At 36.5% G+C, this 14,255-nt stretch overlaps 1 protein-coding gene across 2 annotated transcripts in view; it reads right to left on the bottom strand.

Moving 5' to 3' along the window:
- Window positions 1-14,255, bottom strand: part of LOC123756751 (ceramide transfer protein) — a 34,712-nt gene extending 20,457 nt beyond the window's left edge. The window contains exons 1-5 of one of the 2 annotated variants that reach the window (XM_045740048.2): window positions 14,012-14,255; window positions 9,339-9,488; window positions 1,777-1,893; window positions 1,192-1,291; window positions 709-837 (exon numbers count right to left, since the gene is read on the bottom strand). In XM_045740048.2, the coding sequence (XP_045596004.2) occupies window positions 709-837; window positions 1,192-1,291; window positions 1,777-1,893; window positions 9,339-9,488; window positions 14,012-14,113 (598 nt within the window). In that variant the 5' untranslated portion in view covers window positions 14,114-14,255. Of the gene's footprint in view, window positions 1-708; window positions 838-1,191; window positions 1,292-1,776; window positions 1,894-9,338; window positions 9,489-9,593; window positions 10,560-14,011 lie in introns of those variants that run through there. The other variant, XM_069331839.1, reaches the window with a different exon arrangement.

The raw sequence follows: 14,255 nt of genomic DNA, 5'->3' as shown, positions 1-14,255 counted from the left end.
GAATGCTGATCTATGTATTATATCCATTTACTAAAAGAAAAATCTGAAAAATTTGGAGGCAAATAGTGTAAAAGTAATTATTCAGATATCCAATTTATTCAGATATACTGAATGGACAGGATTTTTGAGGGTGAAGTGTATATGACCTCCATAATAATAATAACCTTTGCATCATGAGTGGGTGTGATGCTCATGTTATCTCAATATAAACCCCAACACATGAAACATTTCCACGATGGATACATTCCGAAAAATCCTAGCCACACGCGAGTTCAAAAATATCAAATTAAACATTAAATAGGGAAAGAAGAGGGAGAGGGAAGAGTCCCATGGCCTTAAACTTTGGGTATGGAAATTCGACTAAAAATGAAGTGGAGGGACATCATGAAAGGAACGAAAAATAAGACAATGAAGTACTTACATTACAAATATAGTACAGTAGCGCCTCGATTAATGAATTTAATCCGTTCCGGCACCGAGCTCGTCATGTGGAAAACTCGTTTTGTGAAACAACAACAACACTGTCGTCGCGGAGGTGTCCGAGAACCAGCAGGAACTCGCATTAATCGAGCGATAGCTCGTCAGTCGAGAAATTTTCTGCGAGTGGCTTGCTCGTAACTTGAAATGCTCATAACTGGAGTCACTCATCACTCAAGGTTCCACTGTACTTATATAATGTCTAAGTCTAGTAAATACAACTACACTTACATGTGGGTTCAGTAGTCTTTCCATCCTTGACAGTTTCAGCACAAGCATCAAAATACGACTGCAAGGTGTCCATCTGACGCAACAAAATATCTCGGTATGTCTCCAGTTCTGCCAGTTTCTCTTTCAGTCCTAGAAACATAAATATCAGAGAATATAAAAGAAAAGACAATGCTAGTTTATCTTTATAATGCTATGATGCATAAAAACCCTTATCTGGCATACAACTTCATTTCAACACAGCAAATGAAAGTAATATGCATATGAGAGCATTAATATTAAATAATCATTATTATAAGTCACATACAGTGCAGCTTTTTAACAAAAACACACAATTATATGACACTGCAGAAGTCCTATTGGTCCATATAAGGAACAATAAGGCATTATGATTGTTAATTATTTTATGAATAATTTTTAATATTAAATATATTATATCTGATGGCAGGAAGATAATATGAGCCATCAGACCTTATAGTTACTAACCTTTTGATTTCTTAAGTGAAGAGCCAGATGTAGTGGATAAGGTATTGGAGGTGAGCGAAATAGTACTGCCATGCCGCCGAAGACCTTCGCTCTCCAGGTACTCGAGGGAAGTAATATTCATGGTCATTCTGACATAGGCCCACTACATACTTAGTCTTAGAAAATAACATGGAAACAGAAATATGGCCTTCCTAATCATTTAATTTCATTTCCCCACAACTTGCAACAGAAGTGAAAATAAAAGAAAATTTGTGTACTCCTTTTCCTACTAGTTAAGATGCTTATACTGTATTAACTAGTAGGAAATATTGTACAGAATATGTATGATCTTCAGTGTACAATATGTTTCAACAAAGCATACAACAATATTAAAAAAACTAGATAAATTGCCAAATCTTAATAATTTCTACTGGATTTTCATTTTCTTTTAATTTACCATATATTCTGTACAATGATATTTTCTAACCATAACAAAAACTGACCCTAGTATTAGTTATATATATTGAACCGTATATTAATAAAATAGTATGTAATTAACATTATCATATTCATTCATTAATGTGACATTTAAGGAAGTCCTCTTACCTTGTGCTGTTCAATGGCATCGACCCACTGGTGCTTCTCCTCCTCAGTGTTGGTCCGCAAGTACCACACGCAGTCATTCAAACACACATCAAAACGACACTCGTCTATTTCATGGGGCTGTGAGTACCAGTAAAAAAAAATAATAATTTCTGAACCAGACACACACACTCTCTTAATTTTGTTTACAGCTAAACAGTAAATTAATTTTATGTAACTGCCAAAATTCTGAACTGCAAAATTTACCATATTCTATGAAGAAAGAATGGACAAAAATTGTATTAAAATGCTGTACAGTATATGAATAATAAACAAACATACTGTATTTACAAAATCCAAATCTGCTTATCTTACAGTCTTGTTCAAATTCTGTTGTCACATTTCACAAATAAACTCCTTACACTTTGTAAGGAAATGATGTGTTCTAGTGTAAAATATTCTAACAGTAAATGGAGCAGCTTTCAACTCAAAACACATGTTAAATATAGCAAGATTAAATCTTGTACTTCCAGTCTTTCTCCATTTTCCATATTGCTAGGGTGTTTCTCCTGCTCTCTCCTTAATGAGCAATTTATTAATTACAAGAATGTAACAACTCTTGTATATATCTCAAAAAAAAAAAAAAAAAATCATGTTCTTCAGAGCTAGCAGCAGAAGTTTCTTAATCAATTGAAGAGAACTCTCATCATCTAACAGCTGCTGCTGCTGCACAAAATTATTGCATTAAGATGTCTCTGGTGATGGTCTGGTTGTGTGAGGAGATTATATGCTCCTTGATGGAGCCCTGTTGCTTGTCCATTTGTTAATCACCTAGAGAGAAGCGTTGTCTTGCCTATAAACCGAGATATTTGGGGCTGACAGTCCCAAAGTGGGCATGTGAAGGCATAAAAGACGTTGGTCTCTCTCTTAAAGCATTTTGTTTGCTGTCTGGAGAGTTCTTCATAAGTAGGTTGGGCTCCTTGATGGAGCCCTGTTGCTTCATCAAGGAGCATATGATCATCTCACATAACCAGACCATCACCAGAGATATCTTAACAAGCAACACTGAAAAAATTGACAGGTATAACTACAGCAGAAGACTGGACATCAGTGAGGCGCTACACATCAAAAAGTCAAGACCAGCAATCAACAAACAGTTAACACATAATTACATTCTACCTACTTCAAGACCCCGAGCCAACGCAGAGACAGGAGCCCATGACCCTGCCTTAGAAACACAAGCAACCGTAAGAACATAAGCTGTTTATATCGATGCATGTAATACCCTATCAATATCCCCTATGTTATGCCATTCATCCACTTGTTCTGTACAACTCCACCTAAAGATAATATAAGCCTGTGCAAAAGCATAGTAAATCAGTCTTTGAGAATGTAAGGAGTGACTTTGCAAAACTCATCCCTAGGTGTCAAACCAAAAATAAGTGTGAAAATGAACTTTGAAGAGTTCATTTTTCGACTTCCCAAGACAGTGAAGAAAAACAGAAATATTGAAAAGATTCGTGTTAGAGCCATTACTCTTACCGATCCGGTCATATTCAATAATATATATATACTGTATGTAAATATATATATACAGTATACAGTGGAACCTCAGTTGACGATTGCCCTAGATGACAAATTTTTTGGTTGACGATGTCAAATTCATCATAAAATTTGATTTGATGTACGACGATTTACTTGGAAGACGACGTCTGTTCATACATGTCTGTTCGTACACACTTCCAAACACTAACACCGTTCCTCCTCCCCCACTCCTCACCGTCTTCCATACGCCAACAAGACTCATCAATAAAGATAAGCTATAACTTGTACATATTATAGTACTAAATATTTGTGTTTATTATGTTTGAAATGCATTTTGAAGTTAATATTTTTGGAAATGCGGAACGAATTAATTCAATTTACGTTACTGTATTTGTTATGGAAAAATTAGTTTCGGGTTGCAAATTTTTGGGTTACAAACCATCTCTGAGAACGGATTAAATTCGTAAATGGAGAGGCCACCTTACCACTGACTTTCTTGGAACCCATGGTGTGATATATAATAATTACCTTTATGTTCAAAATGCAAAAATCAGAAAAACACATTCTTTACAAAGAATTCAAGCACAATCGTCACTTATTAGGAGGCACTGGTAAACTGAAGTGCAGGTGACCGTGTCACCAGGAACCATGCGCTAGGTCGTCCATATGCTTATCAACAAACTACATAACTCGGAGCAAAGCTCGTAACCCGAATCAAATTTTACAAAGAAATTGGGCTCGTAACCAGAAAAATTTGTAGAGGGACATTCATAAGCCAAGGTACATGGCTTACATATATATGTACGTATATATACAAGCCTAAATCTCATACTTGGACATGGCACACATTTTGCCTGAAATATGTAATGGCAATCACTCATTTTCTATTGATAAAAAGTTGAGTGGCTCCTAGTATGGTCGCCTTGCACGTTCACACACTGGATGGTGATCTTGCCAGATATGGTCCTCATTTTTTAACTAAGGCCCTAGAAGGAAAGTGAGGGACTCAGACTTTTTTTTTTCAAAATGGGGCCATGTTCCTGTTGGCCTGAGGAAGACACTGAGCCATATGTAAAAGACTTAAATTTTAGGTAGTTCCCTACTTCATCATATGGTGTGATGCACAGTGAACATATTTAAGAACCTCATCATATGATGAGATTTGCAGCCGAAGGGTTAAAGAAGTATTAGTGCGTGAATGACTCTCTCCAATAATTTAATTTATAATAAAATAGTATTAAATTTAATATTTATTTTAAATTATAATAGTTTTAATCCTACATGCTTTCATTCACATCACCCAATTGTACTTCTAAAGCTATTCTAGCAATTATGAAATAACTCTAGTTTGACCATCTTAATCACCCACTTGTTGACATTAAAAAAGGGGAAAATCTACACAGTTTAAGGAATGAATACGCATTGACTGAAGTCAAGACGGATTGCAAAAATATCATTATACAGTACTACTGTAAATAAATCTTGATAAAAAAATAAAAAAATGCAAGTTACTCTCACTTACAAAAATAAATGACCTGAAGCAGGTGTCTATTGTCTCACTTCCAAGTCACAACTGTGTCCATGAAAAAAGACATGCAAAAAAGTATCACTAAGAGAATGCTACATTAGGTTTCACTCAGTAAACATCATAAAAGAATAAACCTGGCATTCACATCTGTATCAGAAAATATGGACCAAAACTGCAAATGATACATCACTGTACTTAAACCAGCATTTCACAATCAACCCTTCACACAAAACCATATGATTCACTTACCCTCAACAATATCCTTCAGTCAAACCAGATAACAAAAATCATGACTGGCAACTCTTTCATCAGAGTATCCTTGTTTCAAATCATAATTTTTTTTTCAAGTGCAGTACTGTACAATAGGAATCTAGGTTGAAATTAATTAAATCTCCCACATTAGTTATGCATTGACATTGTAACAACAGTGAAACTAGCATCTGAACTAATTATATATACAGTATTATACAGTGTGCAGCTGACTTGGAAACTGTAGGAGCTAAGTCATGGTCACATGTTTCAAGTTCCACATGTCATGTGAGAAGCACCAACACTAAGTCAGGTGTCTGCAACTATGTGTAAACATTATTTCATTACCATTCACAGTGGATGAAATATAGCACATATACTTCAATAATTACACAATAAACCATGAAAAATCAAATTTTCATCTTTGCTGTTTATTCTAAGTTTCCTATTTTTCATTCCAAGCCTTAACAATGTGCACCTTTAATGTGAACCAAATATTTAAGGATCTAGTAATGACCACAAACACCCAGCCACCAACACTCAAAACACTGCCCCTCCCCCCTCCACTAACCCCCCCCCCCTCTTTTGTCCAGACAACACCTACCACATCACCAGTCATAAACACCAACTCCCCCCCCCCCCCCCCCCACACACACACACATTGGCTAACAAAGTTGCAATCTACAAAAGTGGCAGCAGGGAAGACCCTCCTCAATTATGGACCTGTATCATTAACAAGTGTAATAGTCAAAATATTGGAAAAATAGTCAAAACCAAATGGGTAGAACACTTGGAGAAAAACGATATAATATCAGACAGACAGTATGATTTTCGATCTGGAAGATCCTGTGTAGTGAATTTACTCAAGTTTCTATGATCGAGCCACAGAGATATTACAGGAAAGAGATGGTTGGGCTGACTGCATCTATCTGGACCCAAAAAAAAAGGCTTTTGACAGTCCCACATAAGAGGTTGTTCTGGAAACTGGAACATATTGGAGGGGTGACAGGTAAGCTTCTAACATGGATGAAACATTTTTCCTAATAGAAAAATGAAGGCCGTAATCAGAGGCAATGTATCGGATAAGAGGAATGTCACAAGTGGAATACCTCAGGGGGTTCAGTTCTTGCACCGGTAATGTTCATTGTCTACATAAACGATCTATCAGATGGAATACATAATTATATGAACATGTTTGCTGATGATGCTAAGATAATAGGGAAGATAAGAAACTTAGATGATTGTCATGCCCTTCAAGAAGACCTGGACAAAACAAGTATATGGAGCACCACTTGGCAAGTGGAATTTAATGTGAATAAATGCCATGTTATAAAATGTGGAATTGGAGAACATGGACCCCACACAACCTATAAATTATGTGAAAAATCTTTAAAAAATTCTGACAAAGAAAGAGCTCTAGGGGTGGTTCTAGATAGAAAACCGTCACCTGAGAACCACATTAAGAACAACGTGTGTGCGCTACACTTTCTAACTTCAGAATTGCTTTTAAATACATGGATGGAGAAATACTAAAGAAATTGTTCACAACTTTTGTTAGACCAAAGCTGGAATATGCAGTCGTTGTATGGTGCCCATATCTTAAGGACATCAACAAACTGGAAAAGGTGCAAAGACATGCCACTTAGTGGCTCCCAGAACTGAAGGACAAAAGATCTTCAAGGAGAGATTAAAGGCATTAAATATGCAAACACTAGAAGATAGAAGAAAGAGAGGCGATATGATCACTGCGTACAAAATAGTAATAGGAATCAATAAAATTGATAAGGAAGAATTCCTGAGACCTGGAGCTTCAAAAATAAGAGGACATAGATTTAAACTAACAAAACAAAGCTGCCAGAGAAATATAAGAAAATTCACTTTTGTAAACAGAGTGGTAGATGATTGGAACAACTTAGGTGAGAAGGTGGTGGAGGCCAAAACCGTCAGTAATTTCAAAGCGTTATATGAAAAGTGTGCTGGGGAGACGGGACACAACTACACTTAGGTAATTACTTAGGTAATTACACACTATGCAAGAGCAATGCAATTAAACTCCCTCAGCTAGTTTAGACATTCAACTCACTTGTACCCCTTTTAATTGGATCATGACACCAAAAAAGCACAGGCATAATTTAAAAAAATCCAATATTCAATAAATGTACTCTATTACAATATTACAGTGTAGAAGTTGATTACCCTGATTGGTTGATCAATCAGGGTAATCTACTGTACCACTACTTTATAGATTTGTTAATCCAAAAAGCTGGAGAGCACTGTTTCTTACAGTTCCTCTCCTGAATTCCAGCTGTGTGTGTGTTCTTGTAACTAGATGCCTTCAAATATGCCCATTGTAGAGTGACAAATACATAATTACAAATAAATTTGTAATTACAAATAAATTTCACCAAATTGAATGGCAAATGAAACAATCAAGAACACATGAACAAATATTGATGGGATGGAATGGGATGAAACACCTCCCTAGACTCCCTAGGCACACTCACCACGGACTTTTATTTTATTTATTTATAAACTGTATACAAGAGTTCTTACATTCTTGTAAAGCCGCTAGCACCCATAGAATTTTGGGCAGGTCCTCCTCAATCATAATTTTCCCCGGAATACGACCCACCAAATCGCTTAACCAGGTACCCATTCACTGCTGGGTAAACAGAGGCGACAGTTAAGGATTGGCACCCAGTCAATCCTCCCTGGCCAGTATACGTACCCAGGCTAAAGCACTCGCCAAGTGCTTTACCACTGTGTGACGGGCCTCAGCGCCGTCTACAATCCAGGTGTCGAACTATAACAGTTAACCCTCCCATTAATTTTAGTTTCCCCATCTTCTAGTCTGCTGTGCTGGAAGATGACGAGTAACCAGTGTTACGGAAATTCCTTGCTTAGGCAAGGAGATTCTGCCCATTCCTTTACCACCTATTCAACAGCATATCTGCCTACTCAAGTGTAAGAAATTAACATCAAGATCAGACAACAATACATGCTCAGAAGCTATGTCTAGACAGACACCACCAAAACCCACCCCCCTCAAGTATCTGACATACCTGCTCACCTGCTGTCTGGGGGCCAGCTCCACTCGCTGGTCAACAAGCCTACTGGCTCGTTTGAGACTGCCGGCTAGCAATTACCTGCACTTCAGCGCCACCTACACGGGCTCAGCCGTGTAGCAGCTCACCACCAGCTAGACCTCAGAATACCCTTCAGTGCTCCAAGCTGCAAGATCTACTCTCGCTCCCCCTGGATGTCGGTAGTCTCCAGCAGCTATTGCATATATTTGTTGTGCACCTTTTCTTTAATATTAACGTAACTGTCACATGCTTGTTTCTCTTGCATTTTTGTTTGTGTAACATCAAGTATCATAGAGGATTTGTTTTATTTGTTAGTCATTTTTTAGTAAGTATTTAAAGTTTTTCATTCTTTGCACTTTATTCCGCAGCTCTCACACCGTCAAGAGCTCGGAAGCAGTTTTATTTACTTTGTTATACTTTTTTTATTTAATGTTATTGGCATTACACCAGCCAGAATAGCCACTGCTCCATTCATCCACTTTTTCCGTAACACCAGGGACAGGCAATGTAAGTCAATGAAGCTAGGAGAGTGGAGGAGTACTTAGGTCAACCTGAAGGTGCTAGCCAGTGTAGGCTACTTGAGCGCTGTGGACTTTGCTGGTTGAGCGTACTAGCAAGTGCGCTAAGGAGAGGAAGCATTTGAAGACGTCTCCATAATTGCAGCTAGCGTAAGGGCTAGTGGCGCATTGAAAACCTCGTCAGAGGCATATAGTGTCCATCATCTGTGAAGCTAGCTAGCATGAGGGCTAGTGATGCTGCTCTGGATGACCTGACATAGAGACTTGTAAATATAATTGGTGATAATAACTGGTACTTTTGAGTGCTATTATTTTTATTTACCTTAAACATTACACTATATTCCCACCAAGGTTAAGGTCCTCTGAACTTGAGCAGGATCATAGAGTTTAAAGAGAACCCGGTTACAAAGGGTTCGTAACATACTGCGCCATGGAGTCTCAATATTTTCTTTGATACAGTACACCATGCTCCTGCAATTTTATTGTGCAGAAATATCTCATTCGTACATTTTTGAAGTCTGTTAAACTCTCACTGCCCTAAGACTAACTCTAGATAAACTCTAAAGCCAATAAGTTACTACAGTAATGTATTATACTGTGCTACATGTAACAAGATAAAACCTTAAACAATATAACAGTTTCCTATTTAATGCAACTTACCTTGACATGGGCTTTCTGAACACTTATGGAACCTCGACAACCAAATGGTGTTTCGTCGTGATTCCTGTAGTAACTCATGGTGCCATCTTTCAGCACCATATATCGATTTTGCCATCCATGGATATAGTTTGTCCATTTTGATACAGTGCCCTGTAACAATTTTAAAAGTTAACTATTGCATATTATTAAAACTTGACTGACATAGTTTTATTTTAATTTGCTAATATAATTGAGTAACTGTTGAATATTACGTACCGACAAATCAGTTAACTGGATCACAGCTTGTAACTTAAGCATGGAAATAAGCACTGATGACTGCTCTCATGTGCAAAACAACAAGAGGAGGTCCAGTTATTATGAATAAATCTGATAAAATATAATACAGTAGTGAAAGAAGATAAAGATATATATATGTGATATTTTGCAGAAGAGAGACTTCAGTGCATGATATAAATAATGTACAGAAGCTAAGCATACATTTTAACATTAAAATATCTATGAAATAATTTAAACAAAGACAGAGAAAGATAGGCCGAGAAATCAGGGTAAAATTCTGAAATACTGTACTGTTCAGAGAAAGCAGGAGCCTTTAGAAGTTTGAAAATACTGTACAGTGTTTCAAAGGTGCTGAAGGATTCAACCAATTATTTTTAATGGACTGGTATGAATCATACATACCATACATTAGGATAGAGCAACTATTTGGCAAGTGTACAAATTAGTAGTGTACTGTGTATCATTATAATAATTTATGTTGAAAATACAGTACTATATGTAATAAATTGGTTATTAAATTGCATAGATTGTATAGTTAATGTGCCTCCCCCAAACAATTTTATTTGTATTTCTTTAACTAATAGCTTTTTTACTATTTTCTTTTCTTTTTTAACAGTCAGTTGTTGTACAAGTTACCAATATGTGTCACCACTGCCCCATTAGTGGGGTTAAGTGGCAAAATTGATTTTTTAATGTGCTTTGAAATGAGAAGAATGAACAGAGTTCAACATGTTAGGAAAAAGTATATAATTACTATTGATGGTGCGGCATCCAGAGACTGGAGGAGGAGTGATAATTTATGGCCATAGCGGAGAAATAGGGTAAGTGTACACGTGGATAATGGCATGTTGGAATGATGACACAGATGAGTGAAATTATATTACACTGATAATTCTGTTCATTATTGAATTGGAAATAAAATTACTGAATATTACAAATAATATAGAGCATGTTTTTCATAACTATGAAAAGGCAAATATTATAGTACTGTATACAGGTAACTTAAAACATTCTGTAAATATTTTGAATCACAGTACTGTATCAAAATGACCAGATGTAAGTGGGCCATACAGTACTTTTAAAATATGAAATACACAGGAATACAGTATATGGAATGGCTAAAACAGCATTAATGTAAAAGCAATGTTAAAAAAAGGCCTAAAGGCTTAGAAGAAAAATGAAAATGCACATTTAACGTAACAAAAATAATACTGTGTTAAATTCCTATATGTTAGCCAGTAGCCTGTCCTCTTAAACAAAGGCCAAAGTCCATTCCAATCACCCGCCAAACCCCATTTATGAAGGAAAAACCTTTTACACACGACTCACAACTGATGACGTCCGAACACTTCCAAAACATGTGCTTTGCTGACCACTTTTGTTTAAACCACAACGCTGTAAATGCTTCACCCACGTACTACAAATACAAATAATCGCCAACAGAACCTAAACACGTAACCTAACCTAACCAATGCCTAAATCTGTATAGTATGCTAATATATAACAACATTAATTTATATTTGAGACAATTCCTATTTTGAATGAAAAGCATGTTAAAATTGTTGACTGTCTTTGGGGTCGAGCTCTGGATGGAATGGACTTGGTCTGAGGACGGGTTGTAGCCAGAAAGCAAGTTAAAAAAAAATATTTGCAATTGTGAAGAGCAATTGGTTACCATCTTCAGTCTTAATGCTTACTTCCAAATAAAAACAGTATTTATAGACTCATGCACTGATAACATGTAGTGACATGTTTTTTGTTTACATCGCAATTTCAAAGTCAACCTCCAGAAACATGCATACAATTGAAAAAATTTTGTTTCTTCCACACACACAGTATGTGTATGCATTCACAGTTTGTGTATGCCTTATATATATATTTTTTTTTTCCATTAATCACATTTTTCCATTTATTTTGCTCACAATACATATCAATGCACACATGCCTAAGTGCAGGTATATATATATATACGGTTTTCTATAAGTATTTATTGTGAGATGAGGTAATTTGGTCCCAGATTTGGAGATTTTTTTAAGGTGCTGTACATGAAATAGTGGACTTTAAATACAGTAATTAGATTTTATTATAGTTATAGCACTGTGCAGATCTATGCTATTGCAATATATATGTTGTGGCAGTTTAGACGAATCATTAAACATTTGCCATGCAAATTATTATGGTGGCCTATTTCTAATGGTTTAGGGTGATTAGGCCACCTCTGCATATAAAATACTGTACATAGCTTTGCATAAAAAGGCATTTGTTGCTCAAGTCACTCATATGCTTCTAAAACAAGAAACAAATAATCCTTTTTATTGTGCATAGTACAAACAATATGTTAAAAATTAAAAAGCAAAAACTGCAGAAAACTTAATTAAACTGAATCTATTATATAGCTTGACCTGTATTAACTAAATTCCTCAGAGGCTCAATCTGGCTAAAACAGTCCTTTCACGAATAAAAGCTGTTCTTCCACCACCTGCACCTGTTCCACTTCATGTTTTCAAGGATACACTCCTGACACTCAGTGAAGCCTGTAAACACAGATTCAAGTTGTTTAGGCCAACCAAAGCTAGTTTAAAATTTTGAAATAAAATTATAATAAAGATGGTGGGAGCACTTACCACTCTCTCTAGGACCCAATCATCCAAATTAAAATTATTTGTCCCTGCATCAGACATAAGTCAAGCAAATTATTTAATTTTTACAAAAGAGGTACATCATATAGGTTATTAATTATCAACAATACGAAGATGTTAGTAGCTTCCTTAATACATGTACTGTATCACACTAATACTTAGCATTTCCCTACGTTGAAGATATGAACAAATAAGAAATATGAGTAACAGAAAAACTTCTTACCGAGAAGGTCATTTGATCAAGCCCTTCGATAATACAGTATCCTACTCTTCTAGCAACATTGCAGTTTTCAACCAGGTTCATTACAGTGTACGACCTTATGATCTCAATGCAATGCATTTCTCTCCAAAAAACCATGCCAGGTTATTTATGAGGTAAGGAAAGCTAGTGGAAAATTATCAATCTAGTCCTGAATGACCATCAGAAGGAACATTCTTCTATAATTAAAACACAAATTCAAAGTAATAATTGAATTGAAAGAAACAGCAAAATGTTACTATCTCCTGTATGATGTGGACTGAATCCCTTTAAATGCAGTAAATACTGTCATTAACATACTTTAATGCAGGTTGCTGATGCATTACATTACTGGTGCAGTTGTTAGGTATATAGTCCAACATGACATTGTCTACCTAATTGTCTATTTTCTATTTCTATTAGGGGGCTGTATAAAGCTCAGGAAATCCTGACATTAGACTTCTTAGTCCAACGCTCTGGCTAAAAGGATAATTCTGAGGACAACAATTACAGTAGATGAATGTATAATATATCCTACATGTAAGGCAGTCTATGATGTGTCACAAGTTGTCAGAACTCTTGAAATGAAACCATGCTCATCCCTTCAAGTTACCATCTACTGTACTTTGTTTCTCTTTAATAATAATACTCCTCCAATTAAATTACATAAAAGTCACCATACAGTATTTATGTATTTTGTGATCTGATAAATGTATGATTTACTAGTGAGAATGATACATAAGCCACAAACTAAATAGAGGCGAGGTAAAACATTTCTCCAGGCGGAGCGAACCAACTAGTGAAAAACAGGACATAGTCAAAATGACTCTCAACCCATCATTAGCTATGATGGCCAGAATATGATTTTGTGTATTATAAATCAGTTAACACTAGAGAAGATTAGCCACAGGCTGGGCTCGATGAACAGCTCTCACAAAATGCATTGCATGTACTAGCTCTATCTATAAATTCAGCCATATTTGTATCACCCCTTGTATGTATGTACTTTACCTGAATAAACATTTGAATTTGAAAACAACTACAGGTAAACAATACAACAAAGTTCAATCGTTGGATTTTATTCAAACACTTTTTTTCTATGTATTCATAGTTAATAATGCATGACTCAACATTAGGAAAGTACACAATAGTTGACTATTGTTGAAATCTTGTTTGATATGGAAGCTGGGGATGACACTTCCCAATTGAAATGTATATCAGACCCAAGTCTCATGCAGGCAAGGCAAGGTTATACAAAAATGCTAAGCCAGAGTGGTTATATAGTGCTTGGAAGTGCATATGAATCGTCGCCCATAAGTCAACCAGTGCATAAGAAGCCACACTAACAACTGGGATGAGAACCAGAGCCAAGGAACAGTACCCAACTCCTTGAACCTTCGGGAATGAAACGTAAGACTCTGACTGAAGCAAGACCATTGCTGTATAGAGCAGTTTATGAAGAGGTGTCATGCAGGGTGGCCAAGTGTCACGCGGGGTGGGCGGAGGCTGGCATGGCTCACCTGCAGTTCAGTGGGTTGCCTGGCATGGGCGTAATGGAGGTAGTGGAGGTCTTCCTCACTGTCCTCGTCACTAAGCGTCAAGCTCCCGTGGTCCTCAGACATCTTACAGCCTCTCACGCCTTCACAGGTGCCTAGATCCTCAACCTCAAGTGGCAATGGTGAGTGACATGAGTATTTTCCGACTTGTTTGCGTCCACCTCACACCTGTCTGTGCTGTGAATAGAAACTGACACAGATACATTCC

Source organism: Procambarus clarkii, chromosome 26 (genome assembly GCF_040958095.1).
Source record: "Procambarus clarkii isolate CNS0578487 chromosome 26, FALCON_Pclarkii_2.0, whole genome shotgun sequence".
In the NCBI taxonomy this organism is placed as follows: Eukaryota; Metazoa; Arthropoda; class Malacostraca; order Decapoda; family Cambaridae; genus Procambarus; species Procambarus clarkii.
This window is presented reverse-complemented; position numbering and strand designations above follow the sequence as displayed.